General features: G+C 38.9%; 2 protein-coding genes across 2 annotated transcripts; both read right to left on the reverse strand.

The window, feature by feature from the left end:
* Positions 1-876: 876 nt before the first annotated feature.
* On the reverse strand, positions 877-9698 carry LOC129348539 (gamma-aminobutyric acid receptor-associated protein-like 2). Its single transcript, XM_055008964.1, has 4 exons — positions 9476-9698; positions 6049-6104; positions 4429-4601; positions 877-1344 (listed from the first exon to the last, which is right to left on the reverse strand). Exons 1-4 carry the CDS (start codon positions 9507-9509, stop codon positions 1254-1256), a joined length of 354 nt encoding a protein of 117 aa, XP_054864939.1. The 5' UTR covers positions 9510-9698; the 3' UTR covers positions 877-1253.
* A 399-nt stretch (positions 9699-10097) lies between these two features.
* nqo1 (NAD(P)H dehydrogenase, quinone 1) lies at positions 10098-17129 on the reverse strand. The gene is made up of 6 exons (XM_023271426.3): positions 16975-17129; positions 13812-13979; positions 13513-13643; positions 11791-11904; positions 11286-11387; positions 10098-11188 (listed from the first exon to the last, which is right to left on the reverse strand). The coding sequence occupies exons 1-6, from the start codon at positions 16976-16978 to the stop codon at positions 10877-10879; spliced, it is 831 nt and encodes a 276-aa protein (XP_023127194.1). The 5' UTR covers positions 16979-17129; the 3' UTR covers positions 10098-10876.
* Positions 17130-20132: the final 3003 nt, after the last annotated feature.

Genomic DNA, 20132 nt, shown 5'->3' on the forward strand with positions numbered 1-20132 from the left:
ATTAAATGTTCTGATATTTTTGTTCAATAAGTGAATTAAATGTTCTTTTTGGTTGTCTCACCTTCACAACTTTGTTAAAAAGGTCAGAAAAACAACATTTTCTAGAATATTTTCCTCCAGTTATAGTTCAGAGAGAAATTAATCGCACGTCAGATTTTGAAACTTGACTTCGTCTTGTTCTGCAGCTAATGCTGTCTGACTAAAGCTAATGTAGTGCTAATGTTAGCTCGTTCGGGCTAACGTTTTCTTGTTAAGGCTGTGTTTTTATTTAGGCTAATTCTGTGTTCTTTAGGCTAACGTAGTGGCTAATGTTATCTTGCTAAACGTTACCAAACGTACCACCCAATGTTTTCTTGCTAAGACTAATGCTATTTTATAAGGTAAATGCAGCAGCAAACGTTGGCTTGTTGAGGCTAATGTAATGGCAAATGTTGCTAAGGCTAATGTTATTTTGCTAAGGCTAATGTTACCTTGCTCAGGCTGATGCAGTGGCAACTGTATTTTATTCAGGGTTACATGGCAGCTAATGCTAGCGTGTTTATGCTAACTGTTTTATTCAGGTTAACACAGCAGCTAACGTTAGCGTGTTTATGCTAATCCAGAGGCTGATATTATTGTTTTTGGGATAAAATATGACAAACGTTATGTTCAAAGATCTTCTGTTTGCGGTCATAGAGGAAAGAAACCAGAAATAATCACAGTGAAGAAGCTGCAGTCAGTTTTTTAAATTCTGATTCTTAAAAATTATTATTTAATGAATAGAACAGTAAGCAGCTGATCGATAAATCAGTGCAGCTCTGGTCTGTGGTATTTTCTAAACGTTTGTTTTTTCTCACCACACTGAGGACAGTTTAAGAAGAACAGAACCAAAGGCAGTCGGTTTAATTTGCTCTTTTTATTGGTTAGGTCATCCAGCTACCTTACCTTCAAATAATTAAATTAAATTCTTTTAAATATTGTCTCCAAAGAAGAAAAGCACAACTAAAAGCAAAAGTCATTCACGCGTTTAAAAGGTGGAAACAAAACAAAGTAAATCAGGTTCATCCTAAAACACTCGAATCACGACATCAAACTAACTGAATCTATGACTCTGGAAAGAACCGGTGCAACACGGGCCAACAGACTGCTGCCTTCATGTCCCTCCGTCCCTCCGTCCCTCCGTCCGTCTCTGAATCTCTGGGCTTCCCTCGCCGTCCTCAGGCTGAGTGAGGGCTGTGATTGGATGTGGGTGGGCGTCGCCGTCGGCTGTGATCCTAAAAACCAAAGGTGTTCTCTCCGCTGTAGGCCACGTATAAAAAGCCGTCCTCGTCCTTCTCCTTCTCGTACAGCTGCCCCATCGTGATGCTGCAACACAACCAGAGGACAGACGTGGATTAATACGCCGCTGAAAATAGTCCTCCATAGTCGTCTGTTAGACAAACGACCAAAACGTCTTCAGCAGGACGATGAACAAGGACAGATTCAGCTTCAAACATCCCCTGAACATTAATTCTCCACAAACATTCATCTTTGCCGTCTTCACTAAATATTTAATCAATCATTTAATCTTTTTTTTTATTCTTTATTTTCAAAAATAGTTCACAAACAAGGTTTACAATGCAAGTATTTCCATAATGATTTTTTTTAGTTACAAAAAACAAAAAAAAAGGAGAAAAGAAAATTATAAAAACAAGAAAAAAAAAAAAAACCCAGAACAGGCAGGGGGAGAAGTCAGTGCACCTCATCACTTAAAATAAAGCAAATAAGTCATTAATAACATTTGTAAGCACGTTCCTAAGTGCAGGATATTTCAACAAAGTCCTGTTGTAGAGGCTTGATATATTTCACCCATCCACTCCAAAGATTAACAAAGACCATCTTTTTTAACTTTAAAGAAAAAGTAATGGCCTCCATTGTATAAATTTCTTTAACAATAGTATTCCATTGAGACACTGTAGGGGGGTCGGGCAGGAGCCAGCATCTTGTGATCGCCTTCTTGGCAGCTGTTACCAAAATTGAAAAAAGGTATTTGTTCCAAATTTGACATAAATTATTGCAATTTTCAAAAAATATTGTATGTGGTTGAAGTGGGATTTTAATGTTCATTGGACGTTAACCCAAAAAGGTTTGATCTTAGAACAATCCCAGAATATATGCCAGTGTCCTGCTTCATGATCCCCACACAGCCTCCAGCAGTCAGCTGGACCCCCACTAAAATGCACCCTCTGCTTTGGTGTGATAAAGAAACGTATAAGGCACTTCCAACCAAACTCTCGCCACTTATTGGAACTTGTGGATTTCCTCACTGATTCGCATGCACTGAGCCATTCATCTTTTGATATTATAAAATTCCCTTCTTTTTCCCATTTTTCTTTGATGTGATAAGTTGAGTTGTCTTTTTTAGTTATCAACCCTTTGTACAATTTACCAATAGCGCCTTTAACTAAGGTGTTTTTATAAGCCTTTAGGAAAAGAAGTAGTATAGGATCTCTAATATCCGTCCTTGAGATGATATGCTGTTGAAAATAGTTACGTAGCTGAAGATATCTGAAATAGTCAGAGTTTGTAAGTCCAAATTCTGTCTTCAAACTATCAAAATCTTTCAATTTTCCATCATGCGTAAGTGAATAAAAGGTTGTTATTCCCTTACAGATCCAATGTTTAAATGTAGCGTCTATGAGGTTTGGCTTAAACCCAGGGTCAAATGCACACCACCGTAGAATCTGTACCTTGTCATCTAATTTAAATTCTCCCTTAACTTTGCTCCATATTTTAAGTTGGGCATTAATCCATGGATTTTGTGTCATATTAATATATTTGTCCAAGTTTGGATGAGCTAAAATTGCATAGATTGGGGAGTCATTCATTTCCGAAATTTCAATATCTTTCCACCTGGCTTGGAATTTGGATGAGCACATGTTGAGAATAGGCTTAATCTGAGCTGCATAGAAGTATGTTTTAAAACATGGTAAAGCCATCCAATCATTTAATCTTAAACTGATTTCATGACATCTGATGCTGAAATTCTTCTGCTTTGAAGGCAGGATTAAAGAGAATAAACTATTTATTAATGACTTTATTCTCATAAATATTCAGACTATGTCTCCTTAATGCAGTTACATCACCTTCTTCAGGCTAATGCTGCTAACATCGTCTCCTTATATTGTTTAGGGTAATAACGTGGCTAATGTGATGTTGCTATGGCTAACGTAGCAACTGACACCATCTTGTTTAGGCTAACGCATCGACTGCTGTCATACTATTTAGGCTAATTTAGTGGCTAATGCTGTTTAGCCTCATTTAGTACTGTCTTGTTTGGGTTAATGTTATGTAGTTTAGGTGCATGCTACTGCTTTAAGCTAGCATCCTGTTTCAGCTAACATCATCTTGTTTAGGTTAATGCAGTGGCTAATGTTATCTTTTTTAGGCTAACTTTATCTCGTTTAGGCTAACAGTATCTTGTTTAGGCTAATGCAGCAGCTAATGTCATTTATGTTAAGCCTGTTTTATGCTTACCACGTCTGCGGGGTCCGTGCGGTTCTGTGCAGACAAATTACGTCATTTTTGCAGCCACGCCCCCTCCAGCAGCCCTTCTCACGTGGAAAATTTCCGCTCCGTGCACCTCCAAATTTTTCTAAATATGCAGACGGAGCCGCGCGGAAAAACATGGTCGAGGGCCAGGACCTACTCGTAGCTGAAGTCTAGAAATACGTGCACTTGTACGATTCATCACACACAGATCACCGTGAACAACTCATGGTGTGAAATTAACACTAACTTCTGAAATGTTTTTATTTGGTAAAATGCCATGTTGTAAGTGATGTAAACAATGGAAAACCACTTCTTCTCTAGTTTATTACTAGAGTAGACCAGGTAGACGTGTGTTTTCGATACACTGCCCCCTGCAGTTTGGAAGCAGACGGTGCATGGAGTATAAATGCACACACGTTCTCTGGCGTAGATTTCCGTGCAGCTGATTTCCGCGCAGCTCGTTTGTGCGGAAAGTATAACCCAGCCTTTAGGCTAATGCTGTTGCGTTACGCTAGTATCTTGCTTAGGGTAATGCAGTGGCTAATGCTATCTTCTTTAGGCTAACAGCATCTTGTTTAGGCTAATGCTATCTTCTTTAGGCTAACATCATCTTGTTTAAGTTAATGCAGCGGCTAATGTAATCTTGTTTAAGCTAATGCAGCGGCTAATGTAATCTTCAGACTGGTTAGCTCGTGTTGATGACCTGCTAGAGTTAGCATCATTCCAGTGCTGACATGAAGCTGCACCAAACTGATGCTAATTCCTAAAACAATGTCAAATATTTAGATGTTATTTACAGAATCCCTGTTTTCTCTCCAGGATTAGCTCCTACCTGAAGGTTTAAACCCAGGATGAGCTGCTATCTGAGGGCTTAAACCCACGATGAGCTGCTATCTGAGGGTTTAAACCCGGGCTGACCTGGACTGAGGCACCGTCTTGTCCACGAACAGGAAGATGGCTTTCTCTGAGGGTAGCTGGATGCGTTTCCTGATGATCCACATGAACTGGGCCACCGTGATGTCGGAGGGAACCAGATACTTCCTCTTATCGATGTCCACAATCTGTGATCCAGAAACCTTCTCCACGATCACCTGACAGAACACAGACCCATTAATAAACCCAGAATCATTAGAAAACATCTGGAATATCACCCAGAATCATTAGAAAACATCTGGAATATCACCCAGAATCAGTATAAAACATCTGGAATATCACCCAGAATCATTAGAAAACATCTGGAATATCACCCAGAATCATTAGAAAACATCTGGAATATCACCCAGAATCATTAGAAAACATCTGGAATATCACCCAGAATCAGTATAAAACATCTGGAATATCATCCAGAATCAGTATAAAACATCTGGAATATCACCCAGAATCATTAGAAAACAGCTGGAATATCATCCAGAATCAGTATAAAACATCTGGAATATCACCCAGAATCATTAGAAAACAGCTGGAATATCACCCAGAATCATTAGAAAACATCTGGAATATCACCCAGAATCATTAGAAAACATCTGGAATATCACCCAGAATCATTAGAAAACATCTGGAATATCACTCAGAATCAGTAGAAAACATCTGGAATATCACCCAGAATCATTAGAAAACATCTGGAATATCACCCAGAATCAGTAGAAAACATCTGGAATATCACCCAGAATCATTAGAAAACATCTGGAATATCACCCAGAATCATTAGAAAACATCTGGAATATCACCCAGAATCAGTATAAAACATCTGGAATATCACCCAGAATCAGTATAAAACATCTGGAATATCACCCAGAATCATTAGAAAACAGCTGGAATGTCACCCAGAATCATTAGAAAACAGCTGGAATATCACCCAGAATCATTAGAAAACATCTGGAATATCACCCAGAATCATTACAAAACATCTGGAATATCACTCAGAATCAGTAGAAAACATCTGGAATATCACCCAGAATCATTAGAAAACATCTGGAATATCACCCAGAATCAGTATAAAACATCTGGAATATCACCCAGAATCGTTAGAAAACAGCACGAATGTCACCCAGAATCATTAGAAAACATCTGGAATATAACCCAGAATCATTAGAAAACAGCTGGAATATCACCCAGAATCATTAGAAAACATCTGGAATATCACCCAGAATCATTAGAAAACATCTGGAATATCACCCAGAATCAGTAGAAAACATCTGGAATATCACCCAGAATCATTAGAAAACAGCTGGAATGTCACCCAGAATCATTAGAAAACATCTGGAATATCACCCAGAATCATTACAAAACAGCTGGAATATCACCCAGAATCATCAGACAACATCTGGAATATCACCCAGAATCATTAGAAAACAGCTGGAATATCACCCAGAATCAGTAGAAAACATCTGGAATATCACTCAGAATCATTAGAAAACAGCTGGAATATCACCCAGAATCATTAGAAAACATCTGGATTATCACCTGACAACACAAACACACCTCTCTGTAATAATAATAATAATAATAATGATAATAATAATAATCTCTGTTACTCACCGGGACCCTGTCAGGGTATTTGTTGCGGATTTTGGCTGATTCTATGCATCGATGTTCTGCAGAAGACAAACGTTCTCATTAATCATGTGCTGTGTGAACATGTACAGGTAGTTTAGATGTGCAACAAGCTGCTCATGAACCCTGTATCATAACAACGTGGCTCTCTGAACTACTAACTGCTATAAAGATGTGAAATTAGAGGTTTAGCAGAGCTGCAGTTGGTCTGGAATTAATACAGTAACTTCCAATCACAGTTCTTCTTGCAAAACAACCAAAAAATCCCCAAAATAACCTCATTAATCAGCTGTACAAACAAAAACCATCAGATTTTTCCATCTATCCGATGGTCCTTGAACTACTCACATGTAACACGAGGTTTAGTTTGAAAAATGAACCAAATCTGAGCTTAACGTTGGGATAATAAACTGGTTCATGATCAACTCCTCTAGTTGAAGCCTCTAGTTGTTCTCAGACGTTTCCTGATGCATTAATATGAAATAAATGAAGAACAGGAGTGAGTTTATTTTGACGTTGTGCTGCTGGTGACAGACAGAGATCAATATCTGTGATCAGATTCACAACCTGCTGCCGTCCATCAAACACAAAACCATCGACCCGCATGATTTACTCCTTAATCACACCTGGTGGAACCGTGGAGCAAATCTGACAATGATGTGCCTGAAAGTTGTACACTGTTAATGTTTGTTACATTAAAGAGACACAAAACGACCACAAAATGACGACAAAAACGCAAAAATCGCAAACAGACACAAAGCAAAAACAGAGACGCAAAATGGCTGCAAAGAAACAATAAAAAAAAAAAAACAAAGACACAAAACAACCAGAATGTGTTCTACCAGTAAAACCAGCAGCTCTGGATGAGAGGAGACATTTAGTTTGGAGGAAGAAGGTGAACTCCTTTTAAAGACGATCATTAATTAGATCAATTAAAAGCAGAACTGAAGACGAAAAATGACAAAATGTGAAAATACTGAGGATGGATCTCAGAGTTCCTCCTGATTTAAACACTGCAGCAGATCCTCAGGACAAATCTGCAGCTCATGAAGCCACAAGATGTGAAACTCTGCGAGGAAAGTCTGTAGCTGGTCCAGAATCAGAACCACTTCAGCTGATAAAGTCCTCAGTAGATCCTATTGGTCTTGGTTTGGTTCCTCTGAGAAGCTCCAGTAGATCCTCTTGGTTTGGTTCCTCTGAGAAGCTCCAGCAGCTGGAGGACCTGAATCCCATCAATCCAGGAGAACAAACATCTTTCTGCTGTATCAGTGATTTGTGTGTTGGTTGCTAAACTCAGCAGTTAATCCATCATCTGTCGATGATTAAATGAGATATGAGGGAACTGACATGAAGTTAGTTTCTCTCCCTCATCTTCTGGAAAGATCGTAGAAGGTTTCCTCCATAAATTAATATGAAGTGTTTTTTTTTTTAATTACCTTTATTCAGCTGTCGAGGAAACACTGCAGCTAAAACAGCTTCCACACTAAAACAGGTTAACTTCTACGTACTGGAGGAGGACCAATCATCAGCTCTGATCTTCACCACTCTATTGGTATTTTAAATGTGTTTCTGGTGATCATAGGAGCTTCAGTAGAAATCTGGACTTGTTCAGGTTCTTCAGCTCTACCTGACTGATGGGGGGCTACATCAGTCAGGTAGAACATTAACCAGCAGGACTCACCTGTCTCCAGGTGTGAACGATGTGAAACCAGGACAACAATGAGAGCAATCATGGAGGTGGAGCTGCTGCTTTATACAACAAAGGATGGAAATCTGGCCAATCAGGACATTAATGATGGAGAAACTGTCTGAGGAGAAACCTGATCACTAAGATAGAGGAGTTTCAGTCACAACTCTGCTCTGTTTAGAGAGTTTTCAGGTCAGTTTGGATGATTTCTAAAACATCTAGGAGAAATTTCATGTCATTCTGAAAATTGTCAGTCATTCTGGATCATTTTTAATCATTTGAGAGAAATTCTGACAGTCATTTTAGACTATTTTCATGTCATTCTGAGCAAATTTTCATCATTTTAGATCATTTCTGGGAATTTTTCTGTAATTCTGGATAATTTTCAAGTCATTTTGGCTGATTTTTGAAGCATCTTGGATAGTAAGGGTTTGGAAGCAGAGTGGCATGACCCAGTTCCTGTGGTTCTGGGGAAAATGGGTTCAGAGTTTAGTGTTTTCCAGAACTGTCCAACACTGGAAGCTCCACTGTAACGCTGCATTTGGGTTCTGAGTTAGACCACTCTGCTTCTATTCCCCTCATGTCATTCTGCAAATACTCAGTCATTTTTAATAATTTTCAGTTCATTCTGAACAAATGTAAGTAATTTCGGACAAATTCGAGTCATTTTGGGAAGATTTTTGCCATTTCTGACAACTTTTGTGAAATTCCGGACAAATTTTCTGTCATTCTGGATCATTTTTAATCATTTCAGAGAAATTCTGACTCTTTTTGGATCATTTTTCAGTCACTTTAGACTATTTTCATATCAAAAAAGTCTCATTCTGAACAAATTTTCATTGTTTTAGACCATTTCTGGATCATTTTCTGTAATTCTGGATAATTTCTGAAGCATCTTGGACAATCAGGGTTTGGAAGTAGAGTGGTCTGACCCACTTCCTGTGGTTTTGGAGAAATATGGGTTCACAGTTTAGTGTTTTCCAGAATGTTCTAACATTCCACTCTAACGCTGTATCTGGGCTGTGGGTCAGACCACTCTGACACTAAAATCTAGGCCAGAAAATACTACAGAAATTATATAAAACTCAGTTTTGAGGTTTTCTGGGTTAGACCACTCTACTTCTAACCCCCTCAAACGTTGAAAGTTCTCCTCTACTGAAACCTGTAAAACATACGACAACAACAAAGACCTTCCAGTGCAGTTTTATATTAGAGGTATTCTACATTTAGTCAGCGGTTCTTGGAGTTATTCTACATTTCACCAGCGGTTCTTGTGCGGATCAGGTCCAGATCCCTAGTTCTGGTCGGACACTGATAATCTGTTCAGGCCTGCAGGAAAACAACATGTTGAGCAACAGTCTGGCGATGCACAAAGCAGCAGCCTGCGGATGATTCAGGCCTTCAGAGGAAGTGGAGCAGATACACAGACTCCCGGAGGGTCCATCAGAGTCCAGACCCTCCATCAGAGTTCAGACCCTCCATCAGACCGAGCAGGCCTCCGTCCTCCAGCATCCAGCTCTATATTTACAGCCATTTTCACCCAGCCTCCTCCCTAAACAAAGCCCGGAGGACGGGACAGGCCTGGCTCGGTAAACCGACCCGATTCTAAGTGACACCTAAACCCTTTAAACCCCACATTAATCCCAATAGGACCCAATTTAAACAGACTTTAAACCGGAACCAGCGCCGACATTTTAACTCGTGAAAACAACGGCTGCTTCTTACCCAACGAGTGATCCTCTTTGAACATCCATTTCATGTTTCCAGGTCTTTCCGCTCGACGCAGCAGATGCTAAACGCGGCCCTTGGCTGGTTTACGGCGTGAAACTGTTTCTGTCCCGCTCGTTTCGTCCGTAAAACCGGGGAACCGACGACCAAACAGCAGAAACCGTCGAAGAAAACAACAAACAACAAACCGCCTCCTTCTTCACCGTCCGCCGCAGCTCCGCCCACAGCCTGACGTCACGGAGGGCCGCACCATTCTGCCGCGCAGAGGCGGGGGGGCCGAGAGGGGAAACTGCGGCGGTTTTAAGTTTTACACCTTAATTAGTAAACTTTAGTTAATTATTATACACTTGCACTCTTAGTCCAACATTATGATTGAATTTTAACAACTCATATACTGTCTGATTTTGTGTTTAACATGACAACCTTTTGACCTCGATCCCCATTAGTCGCATTTGGTGACACTCGCTAGAACATAAACACAAGCAGGTCGTGGATAAACAGCTGACAGACAGGCTCTTTAAATGGCTGCAAACATGGATCATTTCTAAATCTTTTTACTGATGAACCAAAATGTTCCACCCCAGTGTAACATGAGCAGATTAGAATGTGCAAAACAGGATACTTTAAATTCATTTATTTAACCAGAAGATTAAAATCTGTCTTTAGAAAAGACCCGGCCAAGACGCCCTGATAAAGTCACAAAACATTATCAAATGAAGCACAACAAGAACAAACATGAGGTAGATTATAACAATCAGCATAAATAGGGTGTTAACTCAAATAAACTCAAAGGTCAACGTCCTGAAGTAACAGAAAAAAGTGAAACAGCCCAAGTTCTGGTGGTTTGAGGCAGTTTTTTCACAACCTGCTTAACATGTATTCTAAAAGAGATCTGATCATCCACCCTGATACCCAAGAACTCATCATTTGTAGGATTTTGAGACAATATGCTCCTTGATACAGAAATGTAAAAGGCCCCTCACTACGAACAGTGTCTTTGCAGATGTTTTTGGTCTTTTGTGGGCATTTTTGTTGTTGTTTTGTGTCTTCAGATTAGATTTCTACACAACTAAAGAAATAATTCTCAGAAGTAAATGGCAGATTTTATCTTCAGATGTCAAATAAAACATGTTTTTCACATTCTGAGTTTAGATTACTCGGGGAAGAGTGGTGAGATCTAAAGACTTTTGAAGGTGTTTGTAGTTTAGTTTTCAATATTATTATTATTAATTTAGCAACAAGTGAAAAATCTGTGTTTGAATCAGATAAGAATCAGTTCCAGTCTTTGTTTTGGATCTGGTTTTATTTCAGTTTCAGTAAACATGACGTGTCTGGAATCACACATTTCTTCATTAAGTGATGTCGTAATATTAAAGAATGGGAGATGAAGAGAAGTTTCTACTTCCTGCCTCCTGCTCTGGTCTGGTTGTCCGGCGGCAGCGGTTTCCCCAGATGATGACCCGTCGTGATGCCGAACTCATGCTGCTCTTGTTCCTTCTTCACTTCGGGCTTCAGCAGGAAGCCGGCCTGGAAGCTGAGGTCAAAGAGCTCGATGGGAGCGAAGCTCAAAGGCTTCTCCTTCATCAGTTCTTTGAGCCGAGCTCGCCAACCCTCCAGCATGGAGGTTCTGACGGCGGGCGGACTGTGAGCCGGACTGTAGAAGATCTGAGGAGCCAGAACCTGGAATCCACAGAAGTGCAGAATTCCGTTCTGACAGAAGAAATGCAGCAGAGAAGAAGGTTAACGTCATCTTCAGATAGCTTTCAGGAATGCTGAGTGAATGAGGAAGTTTCTGACTTTGATTCACCTGAAGAGGCCACAGAATGATGTTGATATCTCCGTTGATGCCGTCCGGCTGAAACATGGTCTGTGTGGCTCCAGTGGTGAAGGACAACATCGCTTTCTTCCCCTTCAACCAAACACAAAACACTGCAAATATGAGAGGAAGCACAGCTCAAACCCAGGCTAAAGGCCATCTAAAATCAGCCTGAAATCCACCCGAAAACAATCTGAAATAGGGCCAAAACCAAAAAAGAATCACAAAAACTAAACTGAGGTCCAACAACTTGTCTGAAATCATTTTGAAATAGGGCTGAATTCCATGTGAAACCAAATCCCAAAACTAGTATGAAACCAGTCCAAAATCAATCTAAAACTAAGTCTGATATCATCCATTAAACAAAGTCCTAAAACTATCTTAAAACCAGTTGGTTGGTCATGTTGGTTTGTTGTGTTGGTTGGTAGTGTTGTTTGGTTGGTTGCTTTAGTTTGCTGTGTCGGTTGGTTGTGTGTTTGTCATCACTGCATCGCACCTTGAACACTCCGTTGTCGTACATTTTTTCCAGGGAAAAGGCGAATCCTTGAGCCAGGACTCGATCAAACCAACCCTTCAGGATGGCAGGAACACTGAACCAGTACAACGGGAACTACAAACACACACACACATAGTTTAATAAGATCACTTATTAACACATGAAATATCTAAAAACTTGTAGAAAATAAATGTCTCAATGCAAATAATCAACTGGGAAGAGACAAAAATGATCACAAAGTGTCATCAAACAACAAAAAGACAGAACACAGTCTACAGACCAGACAACAGTCTGGACACACCTTCTTAATCAGTGGTTTTTATTTATTTTAAGTGTTTCCTACATTGTAGATTAATCCTGAAGATGTCAAAACTATGAATGAACACACATGGAATTATGTAGTAAACTAAAAAGTGTTGAGCAAACCAGAGTATGTTTTATATTTTAGATTCTTTGATGACAGATTTGAACACTCTTGGTGTTCTCAGTCAGCTTCATGAGGTCTCCTGGATGGTTCTGAATTAACAGACGTGTTCTGTCAAGAGTCAGTTTGTGGAATTACTTCCTTCTTAATTGGCCTGAGAGCATCAGTTGTATGTGCAGAAGTCAGGTTGGTTCACAGTCAACAGCCCTATTTGACAACTGTTAGAATCCATATTATGGTAAGAACCAGTCAGCTAAGAGAAATGACAGTCCATCATTACTTCAACAACTGAAGGTCAGTCAGTCTGGAAAACTGAAAAAACTTTGAATGAATCCTCAAGGAACCATCTAGGAACTACGCAGGAACCATCTAGGAACTACCCAGGAACCTATCAGGAACCATCTCGGAACTACCCAGGAACATACCAGGAACCATATAGGAATTACCCAGGAACCATCTAGGAACTACCCAGGAACCATCTAGGAACTACCCAGGAACCAACCAGGAACCATCTAGGAACCAACCAGGAAACATCTAGGAACTACCCAGGAACCATCTAGGAACTACCCAGGAACCAACCAGGAACCATCTAGGAACTACCCAGGAAACCACTGAGGAAAAGCAACAAGCAGCAGAGATTAGTTTGGACCCAGAAACACCAGGAATGGACATTAGACCAGTGGAGATCTGGGCTTTGGTCTGATGAGTCCAAATGTGAGATCTTTGGTTCCACCCGCCGTGTCTTTGTGAGACCAGAGAAGGTGATGGATGGTCTCTACATGCATGGTTCCCAACGTGAAGCATGGAGGAGGAGGTGATGGACACTGTTAGGGATTTATTCCAAACTGAAGGAACCCTGAACCAGCATGGCTACCACAGCATCCTGCAGCAACATGACATCCCATCCGGTTTGGTTTAGTTGGACCATCATTTATTCTCCAACAGGACAATGAGCCCAAACACACCTCCAGGCTGTGGAAGGACTATCTGACCAAGAAGATGATGGAGATGACCTGGCCTCCACAGTCACCTGACCTACACCCAATCCAAATGTTTGGGATGAGATGGACCTCAGAGTGAAGGCAGAAGGACCAACAAGGTCTCAGCATCTCTGGAACTCCTTCAAGACTGATGGAGAACCATCCAGACTTCACGAAACTGACTGAGAGAACACCAAAACTACTTAATGAGAAGGTGTGGTTCTATAAATACACACAAAGTGACCACAAAGACACACAAAACAACCACAAAGAGACAGAAAACAACCAGAGCTGTAGATGTGGTTTGTTCCCTCTGACCTGGAAGATGATGAGTTCGGCTTCAGTCACTTTCTGCTGCTCGGCTATGATGTCCTCACTGAGTCGGTTCTCCATCCAGGCGAACATGGTTTCATCTCCGTACTGAAACAGCTCCAAGTTCTTCAGCTCACCTGTACAGACACACAACACACACCTGAGTCAGCCGCACAACAACTTGTATCGTCTGAAACTCTTCAGTGAGATTTCAAACCTGCAAAGGGACGTTTAGACATTATTAGAGTCTAAATGTGTGAAATAAACTTATAAACTCCTGAAAAAAACCCAACGTGTCTGATCACCTTTAATGTCGTCTCTCGTGGCATCAGCTCTGAACTTCATGGCGTACAGGTCCGACACCAGGACTCGGTATCCCTGATCCGACAGCTCCCGAACCGCCACGTCTCGGGCCGCCGCATTGAACGAACCCGGAGTCTGGTGGGCGAAAACAATCAGAGCCGTCTTCTGAGCTGCAAGACACAAAAATACATTCAGAAAACACACAAAACACAGTAAAACTACGCCCAGAAAACACACAAAACACAATAAAACTACACCCAGAAAACACAGTAAAAGTACATTCAGAAAACACACAAAACACAGTAAAACTACGCCCAGAAAACACACAAAACACAGTAAAACTACACCCAATTCTGGTGGTCCAGTTTTGATGATCATTGTTGGTCTTTGGGTGATGGACCAGGGTCATCATGGACACCATGACTGGTCCATCTATGCAGCTCCATACCAACAAACCGATGGATTCTGACACCTTTCTATGAGAACCAGTATCAACTTCTCCTGCTATCAGATCAACAGTAGCTGCTCTGTTGGATCAACCTTCCTCCCCATCAGTGACCCTGTCTCCGATTCACCACTGGTCCTTCCTTGGACCAGTTCTGATAGATCCTGACCACTGCAGACCAGGAACACCCCACTAGAGCTGGAGATGTTCTGACCCAGTCGTCTTGTCAAACTGGATCAAATCCTTATGTTTAAATATGTCTCCTGCTTCTAACATCAACTTTAAAGACAAAATGTTCACCTGCTGCCTGATATATCCAACCCTCTACCAGGAGCCATGAGGGACAGATAATCACTGTTGTTCAGTGGTCAGAGAGAACGAGACACAAAATGATAAAAACGGGACACGAAGCAACAAAAACAAGACACAAAACGAAAAAAACAACAAAAATGAGACAGAAAAACTACAAAAACAAGACACAAACAACAAAAACTCAACACAAAATGACAAAAACAAGACACAAAACAACAAAAGTGAGACACAAAGCAACAAAAACAAGACACAAAGCGACAAAAATGAGACATAAATGACAAAAACAAGCCACAAAATGACAAAAACAAGATGTAAAGAACAAAAAAAAAGACACAAAATGGCAAAAACAAGACACAAACAACAAAAACGAGACACAAAACCACAAAAACAAGACACAAAACAACAAAACCGTCCTCAGCAGGTTGTGCTAACATGATAATCAGTTTTCTTCAGTGGTCAGAGTTCATCTACAGCTCAGCGTCCAACAGTCGGTCCACATGAACTCTGTTAAACCTCAGACCAACACTGGTGAGGTCCTCTACTCCTGGATGAGGAACTTTCTGAGAACTATGGGCTCAGGAACCTCCAGGACTGAGGCTCCTGCTGGACTCTACTGGACCAGAACTTCAAACCCCAACACAACGTCTGTACATCCTTCAGACGCTAGAAGAGTTCAGTCCATCAAACATGTTCAAACATCTGGGAACGGTTTTTACCTCCAGACTGTCGGCTTTATGATCGACTCTGACACACAGAATAATATACAACTGTTTACCTGCTGAACTTTATACTACTGTCATTAGTTTATCACTGCTAGAGTCACCTTATGGATTCTTCCAGAACTGGAGGACATCTGGGCTCCAAATGCTGAAAATCAACCTTCTCTTCTCCAGCTCTCTGCTCCATATTGATCAATAATAGGTATTGATTGGCTCAGCTTCTTCTTCCATGTTTTCTGTGTTATTTGCTAACCCTACTCTGATCCATGCTAATGTAGAAGCTAGATATTTAGCTGCTGTTACTGCTGACCAAGAGGACAAACTGACTGATGGAAAACAGTCCAAAGAATTAGTCTGATTCTGATAATATGAGCTGGAGGAAGACGTTCAATCAAGGCTGACAATGGGATGAAAAGATGGAAAATAGAAGAGAGGACATAGCTTGCTCTACCCATTCTTTAGGAAAACTGATGGATGACGGAAACGACAAAAACAAGACACAAAATGACAAAAACGAGACACTGAACAACACAAAATGGCTAAAATACGACACAAAATGACAAATACAAAACATAAAACGATAAAAACTTCATCAATGGGGTTGTTGTCATTTTTACATAAAAATGTACATGAATATATAGTTATTTTATATTATTATTAAGACATTTAGACATAAATATTCAGTTTCTATGCCAAAAAAATCTAATTAAATGTACATTTTTGTTTTTTTTCTCTCAGCAGTATAAACGAAGATGCCTCCAAAAACAGTCTTAGTCCAGAAAAACGTGATTTACAGTCATTTATGCACAAAAAGTTCTATGCAAATATACATTTTATGCACAAAGCTCGAAATAAATCTTTTCTTTCCGACTGTATGAACCTAGAAGCCTCCAAAAATGGAACAAGAGTTTGTCCAGTAAATGATTTCTGTTATTTTTACACAAAAAATTTGCATATATATATATATATATATATATATATATATATATATATATATATGTACATATTAAGACATAAATATTCATTTTCTATTCTAAGTTATCTAAATAAATTGACATTATTGTTAATTTTTTTCTCAGCAGTATGAATGAAGACTCCTACAAAAAACTCTTTGTCCAGAAAAACATGATTTACGGTCATTTATGCACAAAAACTTCTATGTAAAAATACATTTCACCGACAAAGCTCTCAATAAATTTGAGTTTTTTTCAGCTGCAGAAACGTAGAAGCCTCTAAAAAATGGAACAAAATTCTTCTAGACTTTGTTCAAAAAAGATTTCTGTCATTTTTACAGAAAAAATTGTGCATAAATACATAATTATTTACATATGTAGACATAAATATTCAGTTTCTATGCCAAAAAATCTAAATAAATGTACAGTTTTGCTATTTTTTTTAATCCAGAAAAAGATTTCTGTCATTTTTGCACAAAAAATGTGCATAAATATGTAATTATTTATATATTTAGACATAAATATTCTGTTTCTATGCCAAAAAAATTAAAATTAACTTACACTGGTTTGTTTTTTTAATCCAGAAAAAGATTTCTGCCATTTTTACATAAAGATATAGATAAGGATATAATGAACAGACCAATCAACGGGAGTAAAATCAGCTGCTTGTTCTGAACCCTGATGAAGCTGTTCATATTCTAGACGCCTCCTCATGTTCAGGTGGATCGGTTCTTACCCATCTCCTGGTCCTGGTTCCTCTGGTCCGACCTCCTGCTGCAGCTCCTTATAGACGCTGCTGCTGCCGCTGGGTTTGCGTGAGAACCATGTTAGATCTGATCTCTGGAAGGCTGAAAGCGTCTGACAGTCACAGCAGACGAGGAAAAAAAAAGGAAAGAGGCGAGTCTGCCGGACCGGTTGTTTCCAGGAGGAGTGTCTCCGGCTGATCAGTTACATTTCATTTGGCCCGGAAAAGAATGTTTGGTCACTTTCAGGGGATTAGGGGGGTCATGGGGCTGGAAAACGCTTTAATCTCACTTAATTTCACCTCATTAGGAGGAAAGTGATGAAGGCGTCGGCTCAGTCAGCCTTCACCACCTTCAACAACCTGCAGCCATAGCAGAGTTTTATCAGCTCCATCAGCTCAAACTAGTCTGGAACCATCTGATTTATTAGTTCTTTATCAGCTCAGCCCTGAAATCAAACGTATTGATCGACAGGAAGTGACTCAGAGAGGATTCACTGAAAAATTCCTGCCAGCTGGAAATACTTCTGTCACATTTTATGGCTTTAATCCTGGAGATTTACGGCTTATCGGACTTTTAACAGCTGATTTACCAAGTCTATAACTAGTCTGGAAATAATCCACAACTAATCTACAACCAATCCACAACTAATCTACAACTAATATAAAACTAATTTAAACTAATCTATAACTAATCTACAACCAGTCTACAACTAATCTACAACTAATATAAAACTAGTCTACAACTAATATAAAACTAATTTAAACTACTCTATAACTAATCTACAACCAGTCTACAACTAATATACAACTAATATAAAACTAATTTAAACTAATCTATAACTAATCTACAACCAGTCTACAACTAATCTACAACTAATATAAAACTAGTCTACAACTAATATAAAACTAATTTAAACTAATCTATAACTAATCTACAACCAGTCTACAACTAGTCTACAACCAATCCACAACTAATCGACAACTAATATAAAACTAATTTAAACTAATCTATAACTAGTCTACAACCAATCTACAACTAAACTACAACTAATAATAAAACTAGTCTACAACCAATCTATAACTAATCTACAACTAGTCTACGACCAGTTCACAACTAATCTAAAAATAGTCTATAACGAATCTACAACCGATCTACAGCTGATCTACAACCAATCTATAACTAATCTACAACTAGTCTACAACCAATCTACAACTAATCTACAACTAATCTACCACCAACATACAACTACTCTACAACCAATCTACAACTAGTCTACAACCAATCTACAACTAATCTACAACTAGTCTATAACAAATCCACAACTAATCTACAACCAATCCATAACTAATATAAAACTAGTCTACAACTAATCTACAACTCATATAAAACTAATTTACAACTAATCTACAACCAATCTACAACTAACCTACAACTAATTAAAAAAATAGTCTACAACTAGCCTACAACTAGTCTACAACCAACCTAAAACTAATCTACAACCAACCTACAACTAACATAAAACTAGTCTAAAAATAGTCTAAAACTATTCTACAACTAATGTAAAATCAGCCGACAACTAATCTACAACTAATCTACAACTAGTCTACAATTAACCAACAACTAATCTACAACTAACCCACAACTAATCCACAACTAATTTACAACTAATATAAAACTAGTCCAAAACTAATCTACAACTAACCTACAACTAATCCACAACTAATTTACAACGAATATAAAATTAGTCTACAACTAACCTACAACTAATTTACAACTAACCTAAAACTAAACTACATTTAATCTTATTGGACTTTTAACACCTGATTTTAATCCACATCTTAGAGTTCACAAAATAAAAGCACTAAAAATGAAAAAGAACAAGTGGAATAAAAAATAGCAACAAGGTTAAAGTAATAATGAGGATTGTATTAAATAAATCAAATAAATATGTAAATAAATAACTAACTAACCTACAACCAATCTGCAACAGAGAATAAAACAAACAAACAAATAAATAAATAAATAAATACATGTTCCTTTACTTTATGTAAAACTGATCATTTCTTCTCAGCATCAGTGTTTTTGTTTGTTTTGCTTTTTGTCAAACAAAACTTTTCCAAAGTTTTTCCAAAAACGTTCCTAAAATATAAAATAAGGATTTACTCTCACAGTTTGTCTGAGGTGCAGAAGAAAAACAGCTTTTCTATATGTAAGCAGTGAAATGTTTGATATTTTCTGCTGTTTTCCACTCACTAACATGTAAAATCAATGAGCTGAAATGATTTCATCTCTTATTTAGTTTTTCGCTGTTTTGGTCAAAATGTTGGGATTAAACTAGTAAAAACACGATTTAAAACTAAATAAAGTAGAATAAAAAAGGCTGAATGGGAGAGCAACCTGTAAAATCAGTAAATATTAAATATTAAGAAGCCGTTTAAACACATTTTCAGGAAGGTTTGATCCACAGACTGACTGGAATACGGTGAAAGCTGGAAGTTTTCTGCAGCTTCAGGTGAGTAACTGTGTCGATTTATTCCTAATTTTTGATTTAAATGTTGTAAAAAAGAGAAGAATGTGCTCCAGGGTCCTCCTCCACTCCTTCAACCTGCAGATCAGGTTCAACCTGAACGTCCTCAGGAATGTTACCTGTCTGTCACCTGCTGGTCACATGACCTACCTGAACCCTGACAGCTGGTTTACTCAGTCTGGGACTAATCTACAACTAATACAACTAATCTACAACTAATCCATAACTAATCTAAAGTAATACAATAGTAATCTAAAACTAACACTGGAAAAGCCCTCAGAGAGCTCAGTCCTCCTCCAAGGCTGCTCATTCCTCCATATGTCAGAAATGCAACATTAGTTTGTTAGTTATTGATGATCAAAAATCACCATAGAATGTGTTCATTTAATATAGATGTAATCACAAACTAAATGACCTGAGTACAGGCGTGTGTTCTGCATGTATACGTTATGTACGGATACCGGCTCACGTGACCTAAATATGTAGCAGACAGCGGGAATTGATGGGACTCAGAAACACCCCCACAACTTAATCAGTTGTTCCTCTGAACCAGTCCAAACCAGTCTGAACCAGCCTAAAACCAGTCTGAACCAGTCAGAAGCCAGTCTGAACCAGTCAGAA

This window comes from Amphiprion ocellaris, chromosome 1 (genome assembly GCF_022539595.1).
Source record: "Amphiprion ocellaris isolate individual 3 ecotype Okinawa chromosome 1, ASM2253959v1, whole genome shotgun sequence".
NCBI lineage: Eukaryota > Metazoa > Chordata > Actinopteri > Pomacentridae > Amphiprion > Amphiprion ocellaris.